A 27031-nucleotide genomic window follows, 5' to 3' on the forward strand; every position below is an offset into this window, starting at 1 on the left:
TGCAAACTTTCATGGCGAATAAATCCCATTCTGATTCTGATTCTGATGGAAAAACCAAAAAAAATAAAAAAATAAAGTGTCCCGTCAGACACTATGTAAGCAGGCTAGAGTATCACATGATTGAAAAAATCCACGTGATTATTAGCAGTGGCAGCTCTGCTGGGTCTCATAATGGCTGACTGCTGAGCTAGCAGCGTAGATAAGGACATTGCTGCAAGGATTTAATGGAAGGTACTGAGCAGAACGAGCAAAGGCCCTGAATTATACATCTAAGCAGGGATGCAGACATAAACCCCTCACACGATACCAGTGTCATTAACGATATGTTCTCACTCCCTGCCTCACAGGCTCACCCGGTGGCTTATTAGCTACTTACTGTAAATGTACTATTGATGTCTCTCTCTCTCTGTCCTCAGTGGCTTTGGACGTGCAGATCACCCCCAGGCAGGGAGAGATCAGTGTCGGGGAGTCGAAGTTCTTCCTGTGCGAAGGTAAGCTCACCAGCTGGAACACTGCAGTGTCCACTTTGACCAACCGTCTCGTTACAATATTAAACATCTCGTCAAACATCAACGCCGACACTGTTTTCCCCCTCGTCGGCATGTCCGATGAGGGGGGCAGAGACGGCTGATCACTCACAGTGACACGGCAGGAAGCTAGGTCTCCTGTACCCATGACTATTCAACTCTCCGCTTGTTCACCTTCTTTTTACATCACACTAACAGCCAGGAAGCTCATTGCTGTAAAACAACACAACAGGAACACCACAGAAACAAGAAAAAGGCACACGTTGAGTCATGCTGCGTACATGAGTATTCATGAGTATCTACATTTACATTTAGCAGACACTCTTATCCAGAGCGACTTACAGTAAGTACAGGGACATTCCCCCCAAAGCAAGTAGGGTGAAGTGCCTTGCCCAAGGACACAACGTCATTTGGCACGGCTGGGAATCGAACTGGTAACCTTCAGATTACTAGCCCGACTCCCTCACCACTCAGCCATCTGACTCCCTTTTCTACTACACACTTTCCTGTTGTCAGATGTTTTGGCAACCACAGATGTCAGGTCACGACAGGAACAAGGAAATGCTCACCTTGTCCTGGGACACGTAATACCATCGGCCCTCTTTTGACACTGCTGTATAGAGTGTCCTGCATCAGTATTCTAGAGACTTACCCCCCCCCACCCCCCCCCCCCCCCCCCCCCCTCCCCCTTCAAACATTACAGCATGCCAACTCATGACATAATGACCTCTGGAGATCAGGTGTTAAGAGCGCCGTTCTAACAGAGCATGCACTGAGTGTCTGTTTCCCGTCGGGACTCGAGGGATTTTCGTTCGCTTACAGCCCAAGCGACCTGTTTGTGTTTACAGTGGTCGGGGAGGCCGAGAAGATCGACTGGTTTCTCTCCCAGCGGCGACCGGATCGAGAGCAACAGGCCGGACGTCACCGTGACCCGCAACGACGAGTCGTCGTGCACGCTCACGCTCTACAGGGCCGGCGTGGACAACGCCGGGACGTACAAGTGCGTCGCCACCAACGGAGGCCAGCAGGCCGAGTCCACGGTCAACGTCAAGATCTACCGTGAGCCCCTCCGAATGCTTCTTACGTGGTGTTATTGGATGAATGCAGGAGGGGCGGTCTGGTCGCAGTAATAGCTTCATAGGATCATACGAGGATGTCTGGGTCCTAACAGGGGGGATGCGCTAATTATGTTATTTTCAGTAAAGAGCAGGAAACAGTGGATTGTATTGATGGCTGTAGGGCAACACATCTTTCTTTTCATTTTCTGTGAAGATGGATTTTTCATCACTCCAATAAACCCTCTGAAGTCTATTAAAGCAGGAGCTAATGACCCTGTCTGTTGTGCACTTCTTCTGAGTAATGGGTTTTATTTCTCTTGATTGCCTACCATCAGGAAACGTCCATCAGAGAAATCCTTTATGACTGAGTATCCCAGTGTTTGCAGCGGAAGCCATTAGAAATGGTGGCGTAGCGAAAGATATTAGCATATATAAAAATTAAAAAAACGGAACATCAGTTCAGTTTGGTTTGTCGTCGTGCATTTGCTGAGTGAACGTGTCGCCTGTCGCCCTCTCTAGAGAAGATCACTTTCCAGAATGCCCCGTCCCCCCAAGAGTTCAACGAAGGAGACAGCGCCAGCCTCATCTGTGATGTCATCAGCTCCCCGCCCCCCACCGTCATCTGGAAACACAAAGGGGCCAAGATCCAAATGGAGAAGGATGGTAAGACACCCACACACACACACACACACACACACTCCTGGGGGATACATCGTTCTCTTTCCACCCCCTCCTAGTGTTGTCACCCATTTACACCCAGACATCTCTGCCCAGTCGTCTCCCTGCTGCCAGCCACCGTTCTGTCTGAATTCTTTCCTGACAAATGATAAGTGATGAATGGGTTACTGTAAAAACACTTTTACAGCTTAATGAATCACACAGAAGAGTGCGAGTTTTTGTCTTGTTCCCGGGGATTGCCCATTTTCCACCCATTAAATCACAGCTCGTCTGACTCTCATGCGAGTGTTGACGTGCTGAATTCAAACCCTTCCTCCGTACAGTTCGGTTTAAGATCCTGAGCAACAACCACCTGCAGATCCGGGGGATCAAGAGACTGACGAGGGCACGTACACCTGCGAGGGGCGCCTCATGGCCCGGGGAGAGATCGATTTCCGGGTCATCAAGGTCGTCGTCAACGGTCAGTTAACCCGCACCCTCTCTCTCGAACCCCACGGCTAAACTCTCAGCTCGCTGGAAAACATGTTTCACATCTGCCAGCAATTCTCCCGGATGGATTTGTTTTTGTCGTTCAGAGTTGAGTTTTTTTCCCTCTGCTTTGACAGTGGCCCCCGTCCATCAGGGTCTGGCAGTCTGAGGTGAACGCCACGGCCGACGCCGGCCAGGCGGCCATGTTGTCTTGTGCTGCCGACGGCTTCCCAGAGCCCATGGTGTCCTGGGCAAGGTGAGCAGACACACACACACGCAAACACACACACACACACACGAATACACACACAAATACTACCCCATGAGCCCCTCACTCTGACTGGCAGGACTCTTCCTGCTCGTCCTTAGCTTGTTTTTCCTGCTTCCCTGACGTCCTCTGAGCAGTTTTTAAATGATAAGAAAAGGGCAAGACAGAAGTGGACTGCGTTTGACACCTCAGAGTCGATACGTTGAAGGGTCTAAGATCACGTCTTCATTGGAATGGAACCATCCCCCCCCCCCCCCCCCCTTGCTATCTCCTCTACCCTTCCATTCTCTCTCTCCCTCCCCATCACTCTCAAGACCACAATGCAATTATCTGAGCCTAAACCTTGACTTCAAGGGTCATCGTTCTTGTCAAAAAATAAATGGCTTTCAAGAGTAGTCTTGGTTTCAGACTGGGTGAAAACACCCAACATTGGATGAGGAGAGTTCTTCAGGTTCGCACTGAAACTTGAAGTTATATGGGAGCTAATTTGTCCACAATGTGATAACGTGTTGTTGGCCCACTTCACAGTTTGAAAACTACGTTTAGGGTGAACGGTTTCATTTATTAAAAGCCACACAAGCGCTGTGGCAGACTTATCTGTCGGTTGTCTTGGATTCTGGCCTGTGTGGTTTCAGGAGAGCTGATTGCTATCACGAGACTAATGACCTCTGTATGCCCGCTGCCTGCCTCCTCACTGGCCTAACTCAGGAACGGAGTGGTTCTGGAAGCAGGGGAGAAGTACAGCTTCAACGACGACGGCTCCGAGATGACTCTAATGGACGTGGCCAAGCTGGACGAGGGAGAATACACCTGCATCGCCAAGAACAAGGCCGGGGAGGTGGAACAGGAACTCAGCCTGCGCGTGTTCGGTGAGACGACCACTTCAGATCCACTTCAACTTGGTCTGCCCAGGGGCATGGAGGGTCATATTGGATTTATTGTGTGTGTGTGTTCCCAGTGAAGCCCAGGATCACCTACCTGGTGAACCAAACCGCGTCAGAGATGCAGGAGCAGGTGACTCTGACCTGCGAGGCGTCAGGTGACCCCACCCCCACCATCAACTGGAGCTCCAGCAAGCGGGTCTTCAAGGAGGAGGAGCAGGTAGAGTCACTGAGGCTGTGGGGGGGGGGGGGGGGGGGGGGGGGGGGGGGCATGGTCTCATTTAGCCAGCGGACCAGTCATGTTCAGATGACAGAACACACCCTTAGGATGGAAGGGTAGCACGCACAAGCTAGTTACCTCCTCGCCTTAGGCCCAGTATTCCCCCCAGCACCCTCTGCTGCTGTAGACCCTCCTGCTAACCACCGCACAGTCACCTGTATGCCCTTAATCTCCATGCACTGCAGCCTCCTGTACTGTGCTAGGCTAGTGGAATCTAGGCCAGTAGGAGGAGGAGGAAGCTGGGAGTTCTGGGAGAAGTGTGGGCGGAGCCTCTAAGGTCCGTTTCATATACAACATTCTCTCCTTTACAGGAACATCCAAACAGGATCTATCAGGTATGACATCAGCGTGGCACAGAAATGTACAAAAAAACGAAACCCAAAAAACAATTTCTGGAACAAATTATGTATGCGATTCAATCGCCCCAAAACCCTGATGGAATCAAATAAGCCTTTTTTATTGAATTTTCTACTCTGCCCTTGAGTCAGAATTTATTGGAAAATCCTCAGATATGATCTTATCAGGGTTTGTGAATTCAATTTCAAAGTTGCATGCCTTCCAATTATCGCCTGATTCTCGGTCCTTTAAACACAGTGTTTATGGGTGTTTACAACGTGGGGTCTTCCTCCGGCCTGTCCACTGAGGTCAGGGGAAACCGTGTAAGTGATGGCGCTCATAAAGAGAGGACCTCCTCGTTTCGGTGTTGTCGTTCCTCCATCACCTGCGTCTCCCCCCTCGGGAGATCCATCCATCCTCTGTCATCGCCTCTCCTGTCATCTGTCATCGTCATGGGGTCAAGGTTGAAGCTGAAAGCAAAACGCCCCGCGTCCGCCCTCTGCCCCCGGGCCGCGCTGCCCCCCGGGGCCACGCTGCCCTCTGCCCCCCGGGCCGCGCTGCCCTCTGCCCCCCGGGCCGCGCTGCCCCCCGGGGCCACGCTGCCCTCTGCCCCCGGGGCCACCCTGCCCCCCGGGCCTCGCTGCCGTCTGCCCCCCGGGCCGCACTGCCCTCTGCCCCCCGGGGCCACCCTGCCCCCCGGGGCCGCGCTGCCCTCTGCCCCCCCGGGGCCCACGCTGCCCTCTGCCTCCTGGGGCCGCGCTGCCCTCTGCCCCCCGGGGCCACGCTGCCCTCTGCCCCCCGGGGCCGCGCTGCCCTCTGCCCCCCGGGGCCACGCTGCCCTCTGCCCCCGGGCCGCGCTGCCCCCCGGGGCCACGCTGCCCTCTGCCCCCCGGGCCGCGCTGCCCCCCGGGGCCACGCTGCCCTCTGCCCCCCGGGGCCACCCTGCCCCCCGGGGCCACGCTGCCCTCTGCCCCCGGGGCCACCCTGCCCCCCGGGCCTCGCTGCCCTCTGCCCCCCGGGCCGCACTGCCCTCTGCCCCCCGGGGCCACCCTGCCCCCCGGGCCTCGCTGCCCTCTGCCCCCCGGGCCGCGCTGCCCCCCGGGGCCACGCTGCCCTCTGCCCCCCGGGCCGCGCTGCCCCCCGGGGCCACGCTGCCCTCTGCCCCCCGGGCCGCGCTGCCCCCCGGGGCCACGCTGCCCCTCTGCCCCCGGGGCCACCCTGCCCCCCCGGGCCTCGCTGCCGTCTGCCCCCCGGGCCGCACTGCCCTCTGCCCCCTGGGGCCACCCTGCCCCCCGGGCCTCGCTGCCGTCTGCCCCCCGGGCCGCACTGCCCTCTGCCCCCCGGGGCCACCCTGCCCCCCGGGCCTCGCTGCCCTCTGCCCCCCGGGGCCGCGCTGCCCTCTGCCCCCCGGGGCCGCGCTGCCCTCTGCCCCCCGGGCCGCACTTCCCTCTGCCCCCCGGGGCCACGCTGCCCTCTGCCCCCCAGGGCCACGCTGCCCTCTGCCCCCCGGGGCCGCGCTGCCCTCTGCCCCCCAGGGCCACGCTGCCCTCTGCCCCCCGGGCCGCACTGCCCTCTGCCTGCCAGGCCGCACTGCCGTCCTCCCGTTGTGGTTCTGCGGGGGCCGTGGGGTGTAGAGATGATCAGCATCCTCGTTTTGATTGTGGTTCAGAGCGGCATGAGTAATGTACACATGCGGCACACAAGGGAGATGGCGCCACACCATCAGCAGACATTGTGCTTCCATTGTTAATGGTGTGCATGGAACGTCTGTTCCCAAGGCGGCCCGAGTGTGAATTGCAAATGGCTGTTAATTGTTTGAAACTTTCCTGTCGTGTGGTTTCTCTATAACAGCCTCTGTTTCAAGTGGGTATTTGGCTTGGGAAGTTATGAGAGATGAAAAGGCCTCACTTGTCTCTGTTCAGCCGTTGGGAAAAGTTGTTTCAGTGAATACGGCCGGTGTTGAGCTGGCTCTTAGCATGATAATGACTGCTTTCCTCGTTCCTGGATCTGGTGATGCTGGATATTGTCGTCCCTGTCTGTACAGCACCCGTGGGCTTGCACGGTGGGTGTGTTCCTCTGCTGTGCACTGTGTCGTTGTCGCCTATCTCTCTCTGTCTCTCTCTCTGTCTCCCTCTCTCTCTCCCTCTCTGTCTCCCTCTCTGTCTCCCTGTCTCTCTCCCTCTCTCTCTCTCTCCCTCTCTCCCTCCCTCTCTGTCTCCCTCTCTCTCTCCCTCTCTGTCTCCCTCTCTGTCTCCCTGTCTCTCTCTCTCCCTCTCTCTCTCCCTCTCTCCCTCCCTCTCTCCCTCCCTCTCTCCCTCCCTCTCTCTCTCCCTGTCTCTCTCCCTCTCTGTCTCCCTCTCTCTCCCTGTCTCTCTCTCTCTCTGTCTCCCTCTCTGTCTCCCTCTCTCTCTCCCTCTCTGTCTCCCTCTCTGTCTCCCTGTCTCTCTCTCTCCCTCTCTCTCTCCCTCTCTCCCTCCCTCTCTCCCTCCCTCTCTCCCTCCCTCTCTCTCTCCCTGTCTCTCTCCCTCCCTCTCTCCCTCCTTCTCTCTCTCCCTGTCTCTCTCTCTCCCTGTCTCTCTCTCTCCCTCTCTGTCTCCCTCTCTCTGTCCCTGTCTCCCTTTCAGCGTTTTGAAGTCCATTCTCCTCGGGCAGATGGCACCGTTGTACTCCCTTCAAACACTCATACTCAAAATTCCATCTGAAAGCTGTGAAGGATTAGCGTAATCACAGCCACCTGGGCGTTCCCCGCCCACTCCTGTCTGGGCTGACCTCAGAACCAGGCGTCCGTCCGAGGTGAAAGAGGCTTCTCTGGAAAAGAGACTGGTTTCTATTCTGAAGCACCCAGACGTGAGTGTGTGGCTAACAGGCTCACAGAAGAGCGCTCGTCGTGTGTGAGAGACGACACAGACGATAGTACAATGACGCTCGGCTTGTTGGAAAGGAGATTACCGTACCATACTACAAAGACACAGTAAAGAAGCCCCTTAGATTAGAAGCGTTAAAAAGCATTTTGAAGGATTTCTATGTGGGGTTTCCATGTGGTTGGATCTGTAATTATGTAAGTACATTCTACTACTAGTCTGTTCCTCCACTTGCGGTTTGCAAGCAGTGGTATTTTTGGTTGTGAAGGAAAGTTACATTAACTTTTTCCACAGTGAATGCACAGTGAGTCGAGTGCAGTTGGTTGTAGAGTGTCTGTTTAATAACCGAGATGCAAATAAACTGTTTTCTCGTGCTTCACACTTTATCTACATAATGAAGGCTTTGCTTATTTGAATACATATTAAACATTCAGCTGCAACACTAGGGTTTGCCAGCCAATGTTCTGTTGCTGTGAAAGCCGAGGTTCCTGCGAACAAAATTAATTGATTCTCATTTGATTTGTTCCAAAGTCATGCAGAGGATGGGGTCTCGATGTAGACCCGACGATTACATGACTAATGTCGAGTGGCGGATGAAGTGTCGTGAAACGAGGCTGTCCTTTTGTGTGAACCATCGGTGGCCATGGACATGAAACCAGAAGCATGCACTCTGCAGTAGGTGAGGGCCTGCTTCTCTGAGAGCCGTGCTGTGTTGTGAAGAGGCTCTTGTTGTCCATAGAAACAATGCCCATCTCTGTGCCTCGATGCCAGAGCGAGGGTGGAATGACTGGGGTTTCTTATCCGCAGAAAAGCCGGTTTGTTCTCAGACATGGAACTGGCCCGGTCGTCAGGATTGATGACGGACATTTTTCCACGCAGCGGCCGGTCAGAGTTCATTAAATGGCCCAAACCCTGTTGCCCCTGCGTGCTCTCCTGGCTATCTAGGCTGAACCGTGATCCCATATCAACATGATTGTCTGTGCTCTCACAGCCGCTGTTCCTTCTGTCGAGTCCCTGCCACAGCCCCCTCCCCCAAGACTCCCGTGACATCATTAAGCACGTCAGAGCAGACAGCCTGTGTGCAGAGACGCGCCTTGTTTACCGCTCTCTCCATCATCGTGTCATTTGCCGTTGTTTATTTACCTCCTCGTCTAAAACAAACGTCGTCGTGTGAGTTTTTTTTTTTTTTTTACGTCGACACGTGTCAACTCAATTACAGCCACGGAGCAGCCGTGCCAGACTCGACTGTTACTGCCTGTTCCTGCCCGCCTGCCCGCTCGCCAATCTGCCTGCGTGATAATTGGTCATCAGCCCATCCTCCTCCCTGCGGGACACGCAGCCCTACTGCTGTTCTGTGATCATGAGCAGAACGTCTTTCACAGGGGTGGGGGGCTCCTCTCCACCCCCCCCCCTCTCCACCTCCCTCCCTCCCTCCCTCTCCACCCCCTCCCTCTCCACCCCCTTCCTCTCCACCCCCCCCCCCCTCTCCACCTCCCCCCCACTCCACCTCCTTCCCTCTCCACCTCCCCCCCCTCTCCACCTCCCCCCCACTCCACCTCCATCCCTCTCCACCCCCCCCCTCTCCACCTCCCTCTCCACCCCCCCCCCCCCCCCCTCTCCACCTCCCTCCCCGACCCCCTACCGACAGCCTGGTCTCACCCCAGCGAGCACCAGAAATTACAATTACAACCAGGCACTCTGTTGCCAACACTCACTCCCGGGCTATAACAGCTACCCCAACCGCTAGCACTACCCACCGCTCATTGAGAAAGAGATTCCTATCTCAGTGTGACCTCTCCGTGACCCACACACACACACAGCCAGGGCAGCGCACAGTAGAACACAGATGCCACAGGACAGGCGGTTGAAGAGGGAGTCGCCCCACATCCCAGAGAGAGAGGTCAGGATGTCAGCGGCGCGGGGAAGCGGTGGAGCCCCAGACCCGCGGCCCTGCTCGGCGCTGTGTTAGCATGGCGTGAAGACAGCCAGATTCATCCAACCCTGTGTGTCTGGGTCTCTGCCAGCTGTGAGGAGAGCACGGCGCGGGTAGGAATATAGAACATGACTTCGTTCACGTGTTGAGAGACAGGCTTCTGTTCCCAGCAGGTTGGGAGACATGTTGCTCGCTTTTAGTGCGCCGTTTCTGGTTTTGCTTGTGTTGCTTCAGTGCCCCGCTCCGCCCATCATCCTTCCCTCATCCCATCCCATCCCTGAGTCCTGTGTCTCATCCTCCGCAGGGACTCAGTCGAGCTGCTGTGGCAGAAACACACCTTCTAAAACACATTTCAGTAGGTGTGTAAAGATTTAACCGTAGCCTATTGAGTCTAACTCTCAAAACCAAAGGTGGATAGCTAGCCGTCGGTTTTGTTTTTGCCCGTGAGTTTTTCGTTATCATAAAGGTTATGTTAATTAATATTTATTTGAGTTGATTTTCACACAGATTCCTTCACAGTATAAAAGCCTTAAATGGGAGAACGTAAGCAGGTTTGAAGATAAGGCTTAATGAACCTCCGATTTTCTTTTATTCTTCCTGCAATCCAGCCATGTAAGAAGGTAGTCTTTATCATGCTGGCTACTGGATGTCATACATGAAAGGACACATTTCTGAATTGAATATATAAAGCCTTAAATCCCTCATCGGTGTTAGAATAGTTGGATTGTGACTGGATATATTTACTTCCGGCATGCCTGAAATCTGAAAGACTAATTAGAGGCATGCGGCGAAGCCTACAGAAAGTGCATCAAAGATGTTCTGAATGAAAGCGCGTGCCAAGCGGCACGGCTACATCTTCATTGTTGCCATTCTCATGCTAATCATATGAATCTAGAACATCTGCATATGAATGCAACATAGTCTGGAGCAGTTTTTTTTTACTTTTTACATTTGACCGCCATGCCATGCATGTTCATTTAGCAGTAGCCCGTTTAAAGCCTCGGACTAGAACAGGTACCTGCTCCGGCCGGCCGGCCGGCCGGCAGCCAGACAGTTGTTGCATGCCCTGTGCATTACTAGCTCGTTGAACCCAGCTGCGCCTGGATGAAGACTCCTGTCTAAGGTCTGCTTTGCCTGTCTGTTGTTCTGTCTCTGCCCCCCCCCCCCCTACAGGCCTCGTGGACTCGACCTGAGCAGCACAAGGTAGAGCTCCCGCTGTCTACCCTCATGCATGCTTACCTACTGGAACACGCACGCACGCTCCTCTCTCTCTCTGTCTCTCTTTTTACTTCCTTCTTTCTTGTCCTGAAACACCTTCCTCTGCCGTTGCGGTAGTCATGGAAACCGCACGAGGTTCCTCTCATCAGAGTTCTGTTGGGTTCATTAGAGAGGCTGGCACACCGAGAACCGGGAGATGTTTTTTCCCCTCCTTTCCGAAAGCCCTGAAAAAATGATTACCCTCCTCCCTCGCCCCTCTCCCTCGCCCTCCTCCCTCGCCCTCCTCCCTCGCCCCTCTCCCTCGCCCCCCTCCCTCGCCCCCCTCCCTCGCCCCTCTCCCTCGCCTTCCTCCCTCGCCCTCCTCCCTCGCCCTCCTCCCTCGCCCCCCTCCCTCGCCCTCCTCCCTCGACCTCCTCCCTCGCCCTACTCCCTCGCCCCCCTCCCTCGCCCTCCTCCCTCGCCCTCCTCCCTCGCCCCCCTCCCTCGCCCCCCTCCCTCGCCCTCCTCCCTCGCCCTCCTCCCTCGCCCCCCTCCCTCGCCCTCCTCCCTCGCCCTCCTCCCACGCCCTCCTCCCTCGCCCTCCTCCCTCGCCCCCCTCCCTCGCCCTCCTCCCTCGTCCTCCTCCCTCGTCCCTTTCTGTTCCCAGGTTTCACACACGGCTGAATGATGCCATGTTTCCATTCCTTCCATGGAATAATGGTCTACTCAAATGATCAAGCCAGCCTAAAATCGGCTAGATGTTTTCAATAGACGCCGCCACCCTTTTGAATAATTCATAGCGCTTCCTTGTTGAAGTTATAAAACTTTAATGAATCAGCGATCTCATGTTGCACATCAACAGCGATATCCCCCCCCCCCCCTCTGTCAAACATGAGATTGTGTATCTCTGACGTGTATTCACCTCCTGGTAACACTGTCTGCTTGTAGCCATGGAGATCTGTAGCGACCCTTTGACCTCATACCCCCACTATCTAATCGAATGAGGTCGCTCTCCACCATCTGAACGGTGTGGGGTCACCAGCACGAGCACTCAAACACACCTAGACCCGACTCGGCTCACAAGGGCTGTCATTGGTCGCAACACAACCCAGGTTAAGCAGTGACGACGCGTGATGTCATCCTCTCCAGACTCTGGCTGGCGGTGATGTCATGAGCCTCGTCAGTGTTTGTGGAAGACCAACAGAGGGCATCGGAGAGAATGAAAGGGGGACTGCGTTATGTAAGAGTTTCCCCCGGCCCCGCTCGCCTCGGGCATAATTAATGCCCCAGACACGCTGCTTCCATCCAGTTAGAATGCAAAGTAAGGAGGTCTTCCTCTCACCAGGGCTCCCCTGCTGAGGCCCCCCTCACACGGTCTGTTCCGGAGCTGTAAGTGTAGGTGGCATGCTTGGCATGTCTGCTGGATCAAAGACATGCAAATAATAGAAGTCCCCGGAGGAGGGAAGCAGAATAGACCTGAAAGAGAAACATTGGGAGTATTTGAAGCCGTGAGACCCAGGCGGACCCTGTGTCACCATCCACGCAAACGCAACTCGAAGAGAGATTCCCAGCCCCCTTAAACTGTAGTTAAGGCAGGTATCATAAGGAGACAGCATCTTATTAGCATCGTCTCTGCGTGTGTTGTAATTGGCGAGCCCCTGAGTGTGCTGGCACTCGTCCTTCATCTCCCTCCTGGTCTCCAGGAAGATCTCTTCGGGAAGTTTCCCTCGTCTAACTTTGTTGCCTCCCTCTCAGAATTCGTCAAATGCATCGTCAGCATGAACGTGCTGGCGGTGGAAGCCTGTGACTCATGAAAGCTGCGGCGTCCCAGGGCGCTCGTGTCATAGGTGGCATGTATGCACCATGCCAAGTGCATGGTGGAGTGGAGAAATAATCGAACACCATATTTTATTAATGGACAGTCGTATTTAGGTAATGCTAAATAAATCAAACAGCCGGCAAGACCTCGGAGGGCTTGTAAAAGTGTGAGCTCGGCATGTCGACTCATGTGACAGACCCAGACACCCTTCACAACTGGTGACCTAAATAGGGAACTTTTAACAGTTTTCATCCTCCAACTCGCTGCACAGCCATTGTGAGAATCGGTTGATAGTTTCTATCCGCCTCTTCCATTATTGATGCTGTGTCTCTCCTACTGTACATATCTCTCTTCAGTCTCACACTAAGAGACCACCTGATGTTTTCTCTGGCTATCATGTCTGCCTCTTCTACAGCACCGGCTGCGTGTGTGTATGGTTGTCCACGTCTAACACACACACACGCGCACACACCTTACCAGTGATAAGACTCACCTCATCAGAGATCACAGTTAATTACAGCGCTTCAGACCTCAATGATCCAATATTGTTCAAAGTGGTGTGTGAGGATGTTCCGGCTCCGGGGTCAGGAGGACAGAGGGGTGGATGTGGGGCGGAGGGCCCCAGCGCTGCGTGTCTGACAGGGTCAGGAGGACAGAGGGGTGGATGTGGGGCGGAGGGCCCCAGCGCTGCGTGTCTGACAGGGTCAGGAGGACAGAGGGGTGGATGTGGGGCGGAGGGCCCCAGCGCTGCGTGTCTGACAGGGTCAGGAGGACAGAGGGGTGGATGTGGGGCGGAGGGCCCCAGCGCTGCGTGTCTGACAGGGTCAGGAGGACAGAGGGGTGGATGTGGGGCGGAGGGCCCCAGCGCTGCGTGTCTGACAGGGTCAGGAGGACAGAGGGGTGGATGTGGGGCGGAGGGCCCCAGCGCTGCGTGTCTGACAGGGTCAGGAGGACAGAGGGGTGGATGTGGGGCGGAGGGCCCCAGCGCTGCGTGTCTGACAGGGTCAGGAGGACAGAGGGGTGGATGTGGGGCGGAGGGCCCCAGCGCTGCGTGTCTGACAGGGTCAGGAGGACAGAGGGGTGGATGTGGGGCGGAGGGCCCCAGCGCTGCGTGTCTGACAGGGTCAGGAGGACAGAGGGGTGGATGTGGGGCGGAGGGCCCCAGCGCTGCGTGTCTGACAGGGTCAGGAGGACAGAGGGGGGGATGTGGGGCGGAGGGCCCCAGCGCTGCGTGTCTGACAGGGTCAGGAGGACAGAGGGGTGGATGTGGGGCGGAGGGCCCCAGCGCTGCGTGTCTGACAGGGTCAGGAGGACAGAGGGGTGGATGTGGGGCGGAGGGCCCCAGCGCTGCGTGTCTGACAGGGTCAGGAGGACAGAGGGGTGGATGTGGGGCGGAGGGCCCCAGCGCTGCGTGTCTGACAGGGTCAGGAGGACAGAGGGGTGGATGTGGGGCGGAGGGCCCCAGCGCTGAGTGTCTGACAGGGTCAGGAGGACAGAGGGGGGGATGTGGGGAGGAGGGCCCCAGCGCTGCGTGTCTGACAGGGTCAGGAGGACAGAGGGGTGGATGTGGGGCGGAGGGCCCCAGCGCTGCGTGTCTGACAGGGTCAGGAGGACAGAGGGGGGGATGTGGGGCGGAGGGCCCCAGCGCTGCGTGTCTGACAGGGTCTTCCTGCCCTCCTCGCAGAGCCTGGACGGGAACGTGATGGTGAGGAGCGATGCCCGCCTGTCTTCCCTCACCCTGAAGAAGGCCGAGTACACGGACGCAGGCCTGTACCTCTGCACGGCACGCAGCTCCATCGGAGAGGACGCCCGGCACGCGTACCTGGAAATACGCTGTGAGGCCCCGCCCACCCTAAACTGCCATATCCAGCATTTACTGACTGTTTTTGTTTTGATGAATCATTGACCTTTTTGTGTTTGATGAATCTGTGATTTTTGGGGGGGTTTGTTTGCTACATCTGTGATTCTTTTTGTTTGTTTGTTTGTTTGATAAATCTGTGTTTTTTTTGTTGATAAATCTGAGATTTCTTTTGTTTGTTGGACTGTGCATGACACATGGTTGTTGCTCTCATGGACGTGGTCTTCCTCAGACTCTCCTAAGATCACCGGCTCGGTCGCCGTGTACACCTGGGAGGGCAACCCAGCCAACATGAGCTGTGAGGTCCTGGCCCACCCCAGCCAGGTGTCCTTACTGTGGCTGAGAGACGGCCTGCAGCTGCCCAGCCTCAACACCACCAACATCAAGGTCTACAGCGGCCCATCAGCCAGCTTCTTGGAGGTGGGCACACAAGCAGGCACACGCATACACACTCACACACGCACACATACACAAACGCTTACGTAGGCACTCGGACCAAAATAACACTTACCTCAAGCCATAAAGATTTCATATGTTTGCGCTGGATTGTCAGGGTTTTCCCATAGTTCCATTGTGGAAAAACTCTCCGGTTCCAATCAATAATTCAGCTGTGGGAACGATGTGAGGGAGGAATAAAAATAGAAGCCTCCTGATGGACAAACACCAGCAGAACTAAACACCCCCAGTCACCTTGGCTGGCCTTGTAGAGCCCCTACTCTCCCTGCATCCTCACGCCCGCCGGTGCTTCTGCCTCCGCAGGTCACCCCAGAGTCGGAGAACGACTTTGGGAGCTACAACTGCTCCGCCTCCAATGAGATGGGCACCGAGTCCAAGGAGTTCCTTCTCATTCAGGCCGGTAAGGGCTCCACTGTCTATGCCCCATCACGCAAACACAGACACGCCCTCACACACAGCTGTGTTTGGGGACTGTAGCCCTCTTCATTACCCCCCAGTTTGGTGAAGAAATGTGCTAAGACATGAAATGAAACACTTGAGTTAAGAACCTCGGAGACCAGATTGATGCTAATTACAGACGACTAGAATCAGCTGAGGTCCCCCCTCAGCTGATCCCCCCCCCCCCAGCTGATTCCCCCCCCCCCCAATCCACTTACCCCTGCAGAAACACATTTCTGCACCTAAGCACCCACTGCACTCTGCCTCTCCCCCTCCCCCCCACCCCAGACGTGCCATCTGCCCCCTCCGTGGGACAGGTGGAGCCCTTCTCCAGCTCGGCCAGGGTGCTGTTCCAGGAGCCCGAAGCCTCCGGGGGGGTGCCCATCCTGCGCTACCGGGCCGAGTGGAAGCCCGTGAGCCGGGGGAGCTGGGTGCACCGGGTCTACGAGGTCCAGAGAGGTGAGTCTGGGGTGTACTGGGTAGTGTCAGGTCTACGAGGCCCAGAGAGGTGAGTCTGGGGTGTACTGGGTAGTGTCAGGTCTACGAGGCCCAGAGAGGTGAGTCTGGGGTGTACTGGGTAGTGTCAGGTCTACGAGGTCCAGAGAGGTGAGTCTGGGGTGTACTGGGTAGTGTCAGATCTACGAGGCCCAGAGAGGTGAGTCTGGGGTGTACTGGGTAGTGTCAGGTCTACGAGGTCCAGAGAGGTGAGTCTGGGGTGTACTGGGTAGTGTCAGATCTACGAGGCCCAGAGAGGTGAGTCTGGGGTGTACTGGGTAGTGTCAGGTCTACGAGGTCCAGAGAGGTGAGTCTGGGGTGTACTGGGTAGTGTCAGGTCTACGAGGTCCAGAGAGGTGAGTCTGGGGTGTACTGGGTAGTGTCAGGTCTACGAGGTCCAGAGAGGTGAGTCTGGGGTGTACTGGGTAGTGTCAGGTCTACGAGGCCCAGAGAGGTGAGTCTGGGGTGTACTGGGTAGTGTCAGGTCTACGAGGCCCAGAGAGGTGAGTCTGGGGTGTACTGGGTAGTGTCAGGTCTACGAGGTCCAGAGAGGTGAGTCTGGGGTGTACTGGGTAGTGTCAGGTCTACGAGGCCCAGAGAGGTGAGTCTGGGGTGTACTGGGTAGTGTCAGGTCTACGAGGCCCAGAGAGGTGAGTCTGGGGTGTACTGGGTAGTGTTGGGGCTAGAGAGGATCTCAGAGGTGATGCTGTACGTTGAAGTCTTGTTGGTCATCAGTAGAGCAGGTGTGGTTTTACCGTGTCCCGTCAGAGTGAGATATTGAATGGGTCTTCCCAGGTGCTTCGACGGAGGTGACGATCACAGGCCTGAAGCCAGAGACCAACTATGAGGTGAAGATGTCTGCCGCCAACGGCAAGGGAGAAGGTGACAGCAGCCCCGCTGTGATCTTCAAGACGGAGCCTGTTCGTAAGTCGCACACAAACACACTCGCACTGTCACATCTGTCACACCTACCTCTCTGTCACACCTGCCTCTCTGTCACGCCCGCCTTGACAACCCGAATCTAACCACACACCTGGTCCTCTTTTAAACCTCTCCTGAGGACATAGGAGGCTCCCTGTGTCTTTGTGCTTCATATTTCCCCTATAATTTTTTGTTTCGTACCGTAACCATATTGTTTGTGTTTGAGATGGACTGCATAGTCTGGCTGGAGATCCCCCCTGCTACCAGGATATCCACCCCTCTGCTAATGCTCTCCCGGCCTCCTTAAGTTAGATCGCCACCTGCTGGTTGTGTTTTTCTTAGCGGAATATGCCAAAATGGCCTAGAGAAATTTATAATATACCGACAAGGATTATGTAGAAGTATGTTTTGATCGCTATTTTCAGTTTTGCACGTGACCCCCCCTTTTTTTCTATACGCACATTTGTTTTTTCATGTTGTGTTCATATATTTTCTGTCATCTCTTTAATTTCTTTTTTTCCCCCTTCTGTGGACCACTCAGGTTATTCTTACACAAGTAAGTGTCCCATCACCCCCTGTCCCAAGCCTAGTTTGCGTGGTGCTCACGTGCGGGCCTATCCTGTCCTCAGCTGGGTGTCCTACGGGGGTCTCAGAACCTCTCCCTCAGCTCTGGTGACCCTAACCCTCCCTGTCCTCCTCCCTAAACACATCACCTCTCTCCTCTTCTCTTCAGTCTGACATCTGTTCTTTTTATATCCCCCCCCCCCCCCCAGATGGCATTTTTAATTTTTTCACCGAGAAAACAGGTTTGTTGGGAGGACTTCGGAGGTGATAGACTGTAGTTGGTAGCTAGAAAATTAGTTTGGATTCCTTTTTCAGGAGGAATAGATCCCCCAGTCCCCCCCCCCCTTGTCGCTTCCTGTGCTGGTCCTGGCTCCTGTGTCTTTAGGTCTCTTTGCTCCTTCTGTTGTGCTGTGAACCACACCTCGTTGTGGACCGTGTTTTTTCAGTGTCATTAGATTGTCCAAGCAAGCCCATTAACTGAACATGGCTCATAGTATTACCAATACTACAGTATTTAAAATACCAACATAGTGTCTAAAACGTGCCCTTCTCTCCTGGGAGTGTTTTGAATACTGTCTTTATTGGAAATACTGCAGTTTCCTCTGTCCTGAGTTGACAGACAAGGGCTCCTTTTAGATCAGGCCGAGCCCAGGACTGATTGAAATTATAATGTAGATATCCTGGTGTAAGTCTCACTTGTCAACTTCTTGCAGAGGAACCATGTCTGTTGTTCCCCCTCCTGGATTCTGTGTGGTTTTCTGTTTCTGTAAATCTGTTTCATTTGTCATTTTCTTTTGAAGTCTTTAAAACTGTGCTTTTTCTGTCGTTGTTTTATCTTGTCTATTTTTGTATCTTTCATGTTACCTCTTCCGCTTTCCTTTCAACCAATCACACGCGTGCGTTTCATGTGACTGTTTTGTGGCTTGCATGGTGCTGGTGATCTCGTCTGACCCGCAGAAGGTAACTCTTTGTTCTGAAGAATCACAACCTCGATACTAAAAGCTGCTTCTCACATCCTAACCCTTAAACTACCTCTGACTCACCACATTCATCCACATGCTAGGCACTCAGTTATGTGCAGCCGATTGTCTGCACTGTGTATGGAGGCTCAGAGTCATCACAGAGATTTAGTTGAGAGCGTGCTTTGTTGTCGCAGCTCCAACGGTCTCCTAAGAAGCCCTCCCTGTTTAACAGCTTTAACAGCGCAGGATAAATCACAGCACACACAGTCATAACTCTTCTAGACGGGTTTAGCCCAAATGAAGACAAGCTTTTGTCTCCTTTCCAGATAGCATACTAGCTTTCCATCTGCTGTGCCAGACCAGGCTCTCCATGTTCCTCAGATGCAGTCTTGAACTGGCCTTCTGGATTAATCAAGTGAATTGAATCATTGTACACACCTAACATCAGAACTGCGCCTCTCCTGACTAACGCCGAGTCTTCAGTCTGAGTGTGTTCTGCTGAGGTGCCGTGCCTGTGGGGTGCGCGCTCTGAGGCACGCTCCACACTGTGGGCCATGTCCTCTTCAGTCTGTCCTCACGGCGCTCATCTCCACCACTCTGGAGTGGGAATACACCCCCTAGTGGTCGCTCCTTGCATGTATAATTACTATGCCGAACCTCTTTGTTCTTCCACAGTAGTCAGGCCTGCTGTGTAATTAGATCAGATAAACATAGGCTGCTTATTAAGCGTAAGTAGGTCAGGAATACCAGCGTTAAAAGTTCAGAGGAACTACAAACGGCTTCCTCGCAGCTGTTGCATGCGCCTGGTTTGATGAGGGATTCAGGCTTGAGGTTGAAAAATGAACAAGAAATTAACACTTCTGTTTACTTTTAACAGAATTTTCACATATATTTTACGCAGCTAGCAGGAGGTTACAGGAAACATATTTACACAGTGCCAGACTCAGACGGTGTCCCACTCCTGTCCCAGTGATTCGACTAACGCTGCTGTCCACCTGCAGGGGAGCCCAACCCTCCTAAGCTGGAGGGCATACTGCAGCCCAAAGGCAACTCCCTCAAGGTGAAGTGGACCAAGCAGGACGACGGGGGCTCGCCCATCACACACTACCTGGTCCGCTTCAAACCAGTAAGTAAGGTCGCCTGGAGAACACAGGGGAAGGGTGTCACTCCAGACAGCCCGGCCATCCGCACAGGGCTCTACTGGAGGTGCTGTAGCTGTAACTGTAGGGAGTCAGATGGCTGAGCGGTGAGGGAGTCGGGCTAGTAATCTGAAGGTTGCCAGTTCGATTCCCGGCCGTGCAGAATGACGTTGTGTCCTTGGGCAAGGCACTTCACCCCACTTGCTTCGGGGGGAATGTCCCTGTACTTACTGTAAGTCGCTCTGGATAAGAGCGTCTGCTAAATGACTAAATGTAAACTCTGTTCCTCGGCCCTAACCACTGTCTAACCGCTAGAACGGTCCATTAGTGATCTTTCATTATCCACCGCACTCGCCGCAGCGCGTGCACTTTGTCACGTCGCTCTGGATTTCAAAAGGTCTGCTAAAGGAATGAGTGGAAGTGGATTGCAGCTCTGCGTGGGGAGCAGCTTGGCTGACGGAGGCTCGGGGGGGGGGCGTCTGTGTCTCCAGAAGCAGCTGTCGGAGTGGAAGCCTGAGATGAGGATGCCCAGCGGGAGCGACTACGTGGTGCTCACCAGCCTGGACTGGAACACGGAGTACGAGGTGCTGGTGGTGGCCGAGAACCTGCAGGGGAAGTCCCAGCCCGGGGTCCTGACGGTCCGGACCGACCCCGAGCCAGCGGCCGTCCCAGGTAGGTCCCTCCCCGCGGCCTCCCGTCAGGGGGCACGCGGCGTCTGTTCAAAGTGTCCGCGTCCGTTTTGGACTGCTGTCTGACCTGCGCTGGGGACGCTGGGGATGCTGGGGACGCTGGGGACGCTGGGGACGCTGCGGCGATGAGGCTCACACTCCACACACAGAGCTTTGACTTCGGTACGCCCCTTTTTTTTTTTTTTTTTTTTTTTTTTACGCACTCCTTTTTGCGAAAACGATGGTTGTATCTGGCTTCGGAGATTAATGGCGGAGCCACAGCCGGCCCTCTGTACGAGTATGAGTTATTGTCTCAGGGTTAAAGCAGGCTTCTTCCAGGCTCCCGTACACGCAGAGGGTGCTGCTGACCTGCATCCCACAGAACTGCAGGTGCAAAGCCGTACGTAGCTAGCTGGGCCCTGTGGAAGCAGCCTGTTCCCACGCAGCACCCTTTGATGAATGGAGCTTATTTGTAACATAGCCGGGCCAACTCCCATCCCCATCCCTCGCCCCCAGTAGACCCACACATAGCTGCGCTGCTGCAGTGCCCTCCTCCAGCTTGTCCCCAGGTGAGACAGGGTGCTTTGATCTAATACCGCAGGGCTCTTTCCCTCTCTCACTCCTTCCCTCGTTTGTTTTTCTTTGACTTACTTGTCTCTCACTCGCTCACTCATTCACTCACTCTCGCTCGCTCACTCAGTTACACACACACACACACACACACACACACACACACACACACGGCACTCAGTTACTTCCTCTCTCTCACACACACAAGCACACTTCCTCTGTCAAACACGCACTCTTACTTATGTACACGAGTTATCCCTCATGTACTCACCACAGTCCCGTAATCCTCTTAATCATATCTGCTGTACTCCTATCACTTGTGCTGTGCTTTTGCTTTACTGTTGTAAAGTTTTGCTTTGTTTTCCAATTCTCTCCAATTTGTCCTCTGTTCTTTTTTTGTTTTGTTTTCAAACTTGACATATTTTCTCTTTTCTCTCCCCCCCTCTTTTCTATTTTCCCGCCCTTCTCTCCGTGTCCATTGTTTTCATTTACCCCGACTTCCTTCCCTCGTTTTCCCTTTCTCTTCCCTTTGCTCTCTCTCTCTCTCTCTCTCTCTCTCTCTCTCTCTCTCTCTCTCTCTCTCTGTCTCTCTCCCCTTTCCTCTTCTTCTCTTCCTCTCTCTCTCGTTCCTGTTGTCCTGGCGGGGCTTGGACACGGGTGGACCACATGACCTTTGTCCCCATCACTTTTCAAAACACCTTCCTCTTCCTCTTGCGCCCATGTGCGTGTCACGGTGGGCGTGGTGCGCCCCCCCCCCCCAGCGTCCCAGGGCTGCTCCGCGGTGACCTCCACCCTGAGCGCTCTCTTCATGTCCTTACTGACCACGCTCCTGCTCTCATAGTTCACACACACACACACACACACACAGAGGTCGCCTTGCCCGTCCCGGCTCTCTCTCTCTCTCCGGACGCCTTCTGTCACCATGTCGTCCTGGCTGGGACAGACATGTTTTGTATGGGGAGGGTAGCTGGGGAACATCACCGGGAACATCACTGACCTACTGAACATAAAAGCTTCCTCTGTGTGCTGCAGAAGCAGTGGGCGGTGCGGCGCAGCACCGCTAGCATCAGCACTAGACTACTGAACAGTGCTGGAGTTTACAGTAATGAACACTAGCGTAGTGACCCGGGTATGAGGTATTTGTGGTAGAGCACCCCTTGACCTGTGAAAGGTGAGTAACAGGCGTGTCCGTTTACATGCTGTAAAGGATGTGCATCATTTCTTTTTTTTCACTCACTAAATGGAAATGTACCATATGTAAAGATTTTTTTAACATGAATTATTAAACGAGCAACCATATAAGGCTTCTAACCAGAACCAAATATGTAATATTGAACATTAACGCCCCAGGGTTAGACTGTACCCAAATCATTGTGATGTTGATATGCGTGTCAGTGCGTGTGTTTTAATAAAGGAGTATTTGCCGTGTGGAATCCCATCCCAGTGTGCCAGCTGTTGTGTTTGACACATCCCAGCTGATGTTACTGATGCGTGCTGATGTGTGTGATGCATGCTGGGAGTGGCGCTCCCTGGCCTCGTGGCAGAGATCTCCTCAGCGTGAGCGAGGAGGCAGGAGCGGTCCTGGTGGTAGATGAAGCGTGTGTCCTGAAGGTCTCTACGCAGACTCTACTCCGTCTCTCTGTCTCTCTCTCTCTCTCTCTCTTTCTTGGAGATAAAAAGGCCACTCAAACATCAGAGATGACCCAGTTGAATACACACTGGCGGAGAGGGGGAGAGGGTGGGGGGGTGGGGGGGGGGGGGGCATTTAAAGTGCTGTTTACAAAAGCGTTAATATGGTCCAACACAAAAACCTTCCCTCAGGTTTTATTGTTATTGTATTATTGCTGTTTGGAGTGGTGGCGGCGTGGGTGTCTAATATTAATAAAGTTGGTTTAATACATCTATCTGTAAATTGATCTGTCTTTTTGTAAAGGTCAGGCCAGGCAATGCCTGTTTCAAAACATCTGAAATGGCAGAAAAGATCAATATGTTTATTCGAGTGCATTTAGCACACACACTGTTTGCTAGCTGTGAGCTATTGATTGGCGCGCTGTTCTGCCCGGCACGTGTATCTACTGCTGGGCAGATGCAGGGACTCCTCCACTGTAGACAGGGTCATTGTGCATGCCAGGTGAGTTGTTCATTCCATGAAATCATTTTTTGCCCGACAGTATAGAGTTCTCGTGACCGTGTAAGAGGTCGGCGTAGGTGTGCCCCCAGGTGCGGCTGACCCACCGCCTGTTCCCTCCTCTCCAGCAGACCTGGGCGACGAGTCGGCGCTGTCCACGGGCATCATCGCCAGCATCCTCCTGGTGGCCGTGCTGCTGCTGCTGCTGGCCGTGGACGTCAGCTGCTACTTCATCAACAAGTGCGGCCTGATCATGTGTCTGTGCGGGAAGCCCGGCTCCACGGCCAAGGACAGCAGCCTGGAGGGTGGCAAGGCAGCCTTCATGTGAGCCCCCCCGTTCATCCACACCCTCATTCAAATCCACAACGTGGTTAAGTTCATGTTGGTGAAAAACCTTTCAAGGAAAGGCAATTCGAATGACCTCCCCGACCCCGAACTCTGCCAATAAAACTACTAGTACCCTAACATAGCTACTGTCCTGTAAATGGTGTCATAGATGCGTAACCGGAAGGCTAATCCCAGAATGCTCTCCTCCACAGGAAAGACGAGTCCAAAGAGCCCATCGTGGAGGTGAGGACGGAAGACGAATGCACGGCCAATCACAACGCGGGCGGGCCCACGGAACCCAACGAGACCACGCCCCTCACAGAGCCAGAGTGTGTATAGGCTGGTACTGACTGTACACGGTACATGTCCGAGCTGGTACAGGACACTTCTCTTTGAAGAATCACAAGGCCACGTCCCGACCCATCCGGTTCAGACGTTTCTTTTGGTTGAGTTGTAGCCAAATTCTTGATTCTGACATCTAAAGCACAGCTTGTCAGTGTGGGATGGCAAGTCGTTTATGGTCTGTTACTGTTTACGACGGTAAAAGAAGTGATTCTGAAGGGGAGTCCTCTGTCTTGAGCTCATGTGAAGCTTTCTGTTGTAAAGCTACTCTTTTTCGCTTCTTTTTCAAGGGGGGGGGGGAGGGGGAGTGTGTCGTTAAACCATTTTTCTTTCGCAGCTTTTGGAGATGATTTATTGTGTGTAGAAGGTTGAATCAATACCAGTCAAAGACACGAGCAGGGCTTTTGTCCTCCAGCGTAGGTCATTTATGGTAGTATCACTGAGATACATCCTCAAAATAGTGCTAGTCAACCTGGTGCTGGATTAGCTAACAGTCACTGGTACTGTTCAACCCTTTCAGGCGGTGATGCTTGGTGCTCTAGATGTTTCTAGACGGTCGTCTTTGCCTACAGGACTGTAGGTCCTCTGTGAAGTCTATGGTAGTGGATGCATGGGATGTAGTTCCGCTGTGTGTTCACTCACTGCATGGTTACCTTGTGTGTCTTTTCGTCTGTGCTAGTCGATGTTTGGGGCTGCTCTCTGTGTTTTGGCTGCTGTCTGTCTGTAACGCACGCCTCCCCAGCCTAACTCTGCTTGCCTGCTGTGTGTCAGTCAGCCCTGCTGTGTGTCAGTCACCCGGGTGTCTAGTGTGTGTGTCTCTGCTCTCTCCCTTGCTCTCTCAGGCTGGCCGCTCACGCCGCGGCCCTGGCCCTGGACACGCTCTCCTCCGTAGCCACCAACTCTGACACGCCCACCGCCGACACCTTTGACCCCACCCTGGACAGCCCCTCTAGCGAGACCACCACCCTCACCTGCAGCTTCTCAGCCCCGGCTAGCGACCCCTCTCCTGCCCCGGCCTCTGCCCCGGCCCCCACCCATGCTGCCCCACCCAAACCCACAGCCTCTACACCAGCCCCAGCCCACACCCGCTCCTCTGCCCCAGCCCCACCCACATCCCCTTCCCCAGGCCCCACTCGTTCTGCCCCTGCCCCCGCCGTCACCCCTGCCACGGCCACGCCCCCGGCCCCCACTCGGAAGATCTCCTCTGACGTCCAAGCTAAAGCATCCCCGTTGCTAGGAGACGGAGCCCCCCAGCCTGAGGTCAGAGCTGCCCCTGCTGTGACGGCCTCTGACAGCCCCAAACCTCCACGGTCCCCGATACCAATCCCCCCCAAGCGCCGCAACTCTCCCAAACTACTGGGCACGCCTCGCAGAGCCAGCCCCCCCCCGTCTGCCCTCGCCACTGACTCCCCCTCCTCCTCTCCCACCCTGAACACCAACAAACCCTCTCCCCTGGCCCCTGCGAATACATCTCCTGGCCCTGAAGCACTTGTTACTCCCAGCTCCACCAAACCTACCCCAGCTCCACCTACAGCCCTGTCCACCGGTCTGCTCACCTCGACCCCTCCTAACACTGATCCACCAGCCCCTGGTGTCCAGGACACCAGCGCTGGACCACCTCCTATCAAAGATATCCTGACCCCAGCTCTCACTACCCTGACCCCAGCTCTCACTGCCCTCACTGCCACTAATACCCCAACCTTCCTGGACGCTGACATCATTTCCCCCGGATTCCTTGATAGTATGACACCTGCCGCTGACGCTTCAGACATCCTCACCCCCACCCCTGTAGCTGCACCCACACTTGTCCCTAAAGTCCCCATCCATGCCCAAGCGGTGCCCTCTGCCACCCCCACACCCATCTCCTCTTCCTACGACATGCTAGCTTCCACTCTGACCGCCTGTCCGCCCGCGACCACAGAGCCCAGGGCCCCAGACAATGACTTAGAGCTGAGCGGTGTGCTGAGCCCCTCCGTGGCCCTAGCAGAGCTCTCTAGGCTGGGGAGCGCTCCCATCCCTGCCCCCTCCCTGGCTAACGGAGACGGAGCTGACCTCCTGCCTCTGGAGGACCCTGAGACTCTGGCCAAGGCTGCAGTCCACAACGAGTATGGCGCCCTCTAGAGGTTTATCTCCTTCTGTGTGTGTTTTTCTGTGTGTGTGTGTCTGTATGTGTGTGTGTGTGTGTGCGTGCGCGTCTGACCGTATGCCCATTCACTCCGCATCTTGCCATTGCTCACAGAAAAGGAATTTGTATTATTGTGGGTCATTTGTAGTGAAGTGTGTCGTGCAATGGTGTTACAGAGAGCTAGTGCAAGTCCCTGTAGTTATTCTGAGTGGGTATGCGTGCGTGTGAGTGTGTGTGTGTGTGTGTGTGTACAGTCGATTGGCAGTTGTGCAGTATTGTAGTGTGACCCTTCTTGTCTGTTGAGGTGCTGGTGGTCATGTCTGCTGGCCACTCTCGCTGATTCTGCAGCTTAACTAGAGAGAGGAGGAAGAAGAGGAGGTCCAGCTGGGGGCATCAGCAGGGCTGTGGGCCTGAGGGGGGAATCAGCAGGGCTGTGGGCCTGAGGGGGGAATCAGCAGGGCTGTGGGCCTGAGGGGGGAATCAGCAGGGCTGTGGGCCTGAGGGGGGCGGCAGGCGGCAGGATCAGGCCTTAAGGCTCCTGTCAGATGTGGGGTTATCTCTCCCCTCAGACAGGCTCAGTCTCCCCCCTAACAAGACATAGTCAACATGGCAACAAACTCAGGATTCTCAGGAACTAACTGCTGACTCATTACCGTAGTGTACAGGAAATACATGTTTGTTTACTGCTGGTCTGTTACTGGCTGATGGAGGTGAGTGTTGACTACACAACCTTTCTCCATTACAGGAAGATGATATGCGAGGAAAAGACTAAAGAGGAGTCGGACATGAAGACAGCCCTGTCAGAGGTGACAGGAGAACTCAACGACATCGCACGTCTAAACGCCAGCGAGAGCAAAGCATGATGGGTGGGCGAGGCCCTGGCGTTCCTCATGGCTGCAGCAGCAGCAGAAACTCTGCCGGTTTTGATTTCCAGTGCCCTTAACTGCATCTCCAGCACACATAGACGAGCATGAGAATCATCAGAGCACAATCTGATTGTGCTGTGTTTCAGTTTAGTTTATCATTCCATTACAGTTTGCTTGTCCCATGAAACACTAAAGAACACCGTTTTACGTTTAATTTCAAATCACATGAAGCATTTTCAAGAGACAAGTCTTTTTTTGTTTTTGTTTTTCTTTGTTTTGTTTTTTTACTACACTGAGTTAGTGGTAATTGTTTGAAGTCTGGTTGCACTTAAACATTGGATTATACATTATATATATTAAAAGATTGACTCTATATAGATGTTATTTTATTATTTCCATGTTACATCGTTCAAATGTAAAATTATTTGTATTTTTTTATCTTTAATAATTTGAGGGCTAGTCTAATAGAATAGTGTGTTTGCATGTCAGATTTACAAATGGTTGTAATGTTCAATATTTTTCTCTTGTCTGTTAAGGGGTTGGGTGGTTTTAAACATCCAGATTGTTGTCATGTAGCTAGCTATCAAAACATGTGTATTGATTTGATTACTCTCAAGAAGGGTGTGGCCATGAACACTCTCTACTTTATATGATGTACAGTGAGGTTGGGTTTAAAACACAGATCTCCTGTTAGACAAGATAGTATCAGATGGGCATCTCTTAGCCTGCTAAGCTTTGTGATGCAGAACTTGCAGGTACACATACTGGTGTCAGTCCCACTCCGGTCCCTGTGAAGTCCTTATGTCCCCTGAGGAGAGAGACATCTGGAGCAGCTATCTTACCTGTAGAACAAAGTGTTCCGAGTG

The 27031-nt window shown here is 54.2% G+C and overlaps 1 protein-coding gene across 1 annotated transcript; it reads left to right on the top strand.

Moving 5' to 3' along the window:
• Positions 1 to 224: 224 nt before the first annotated feature.
• Positions 225 to 26447, top strand: ncam1b (neural cell adhesion molecule 1b). Its single transcript, XM_067246724.1, is given in 24 exon segments — positions 225 to 231; positions 417 to 491; positions 1376 to 1404; positions 1406 to 1586; positions 2105 to 2248; positions 2587 to 2634; positions 2637 to 2723; positions 2846 to 2987; positions 3708 to 3868; positions 3958 to 4100; positions 4472 to 4495; positions 10464 to 10493; positions 13991 to 14141; positions 14397 to 14584; positions 14924 to 15020; positions 15347 to 15517; positions 16328 to 16477; positions 17248 to 17280; positions 19002 to 19126; positions 19631 to 19811; positions 22634 to 22829; positions 23045 to 23161; positions 24017 to 25279; positions 26045 to 26447. Coding segments are annotated over 24 exon segments (3861 nt in total). The 3' UTR covers positions 26163 to 26447.
• The last annotated feature ends 584 nt before the right edge of the window (positions 26448 to 27031 follow it).

Source organism: Osmerus mordax, chromosome 11 (genome assembly GCF_038355195.1).
Source record: "Osmerus mordax isolate fOsmMor3 chromosome 11, fOsmMor3.pri, whole genome shotgun sequence".
Taxonomy (NCBI): Eukaryota; Metazoa; Chordata; class Actinopteri; order Osmeriformes; family Osmeridae; genus Osmerus; species Osmerus mordax.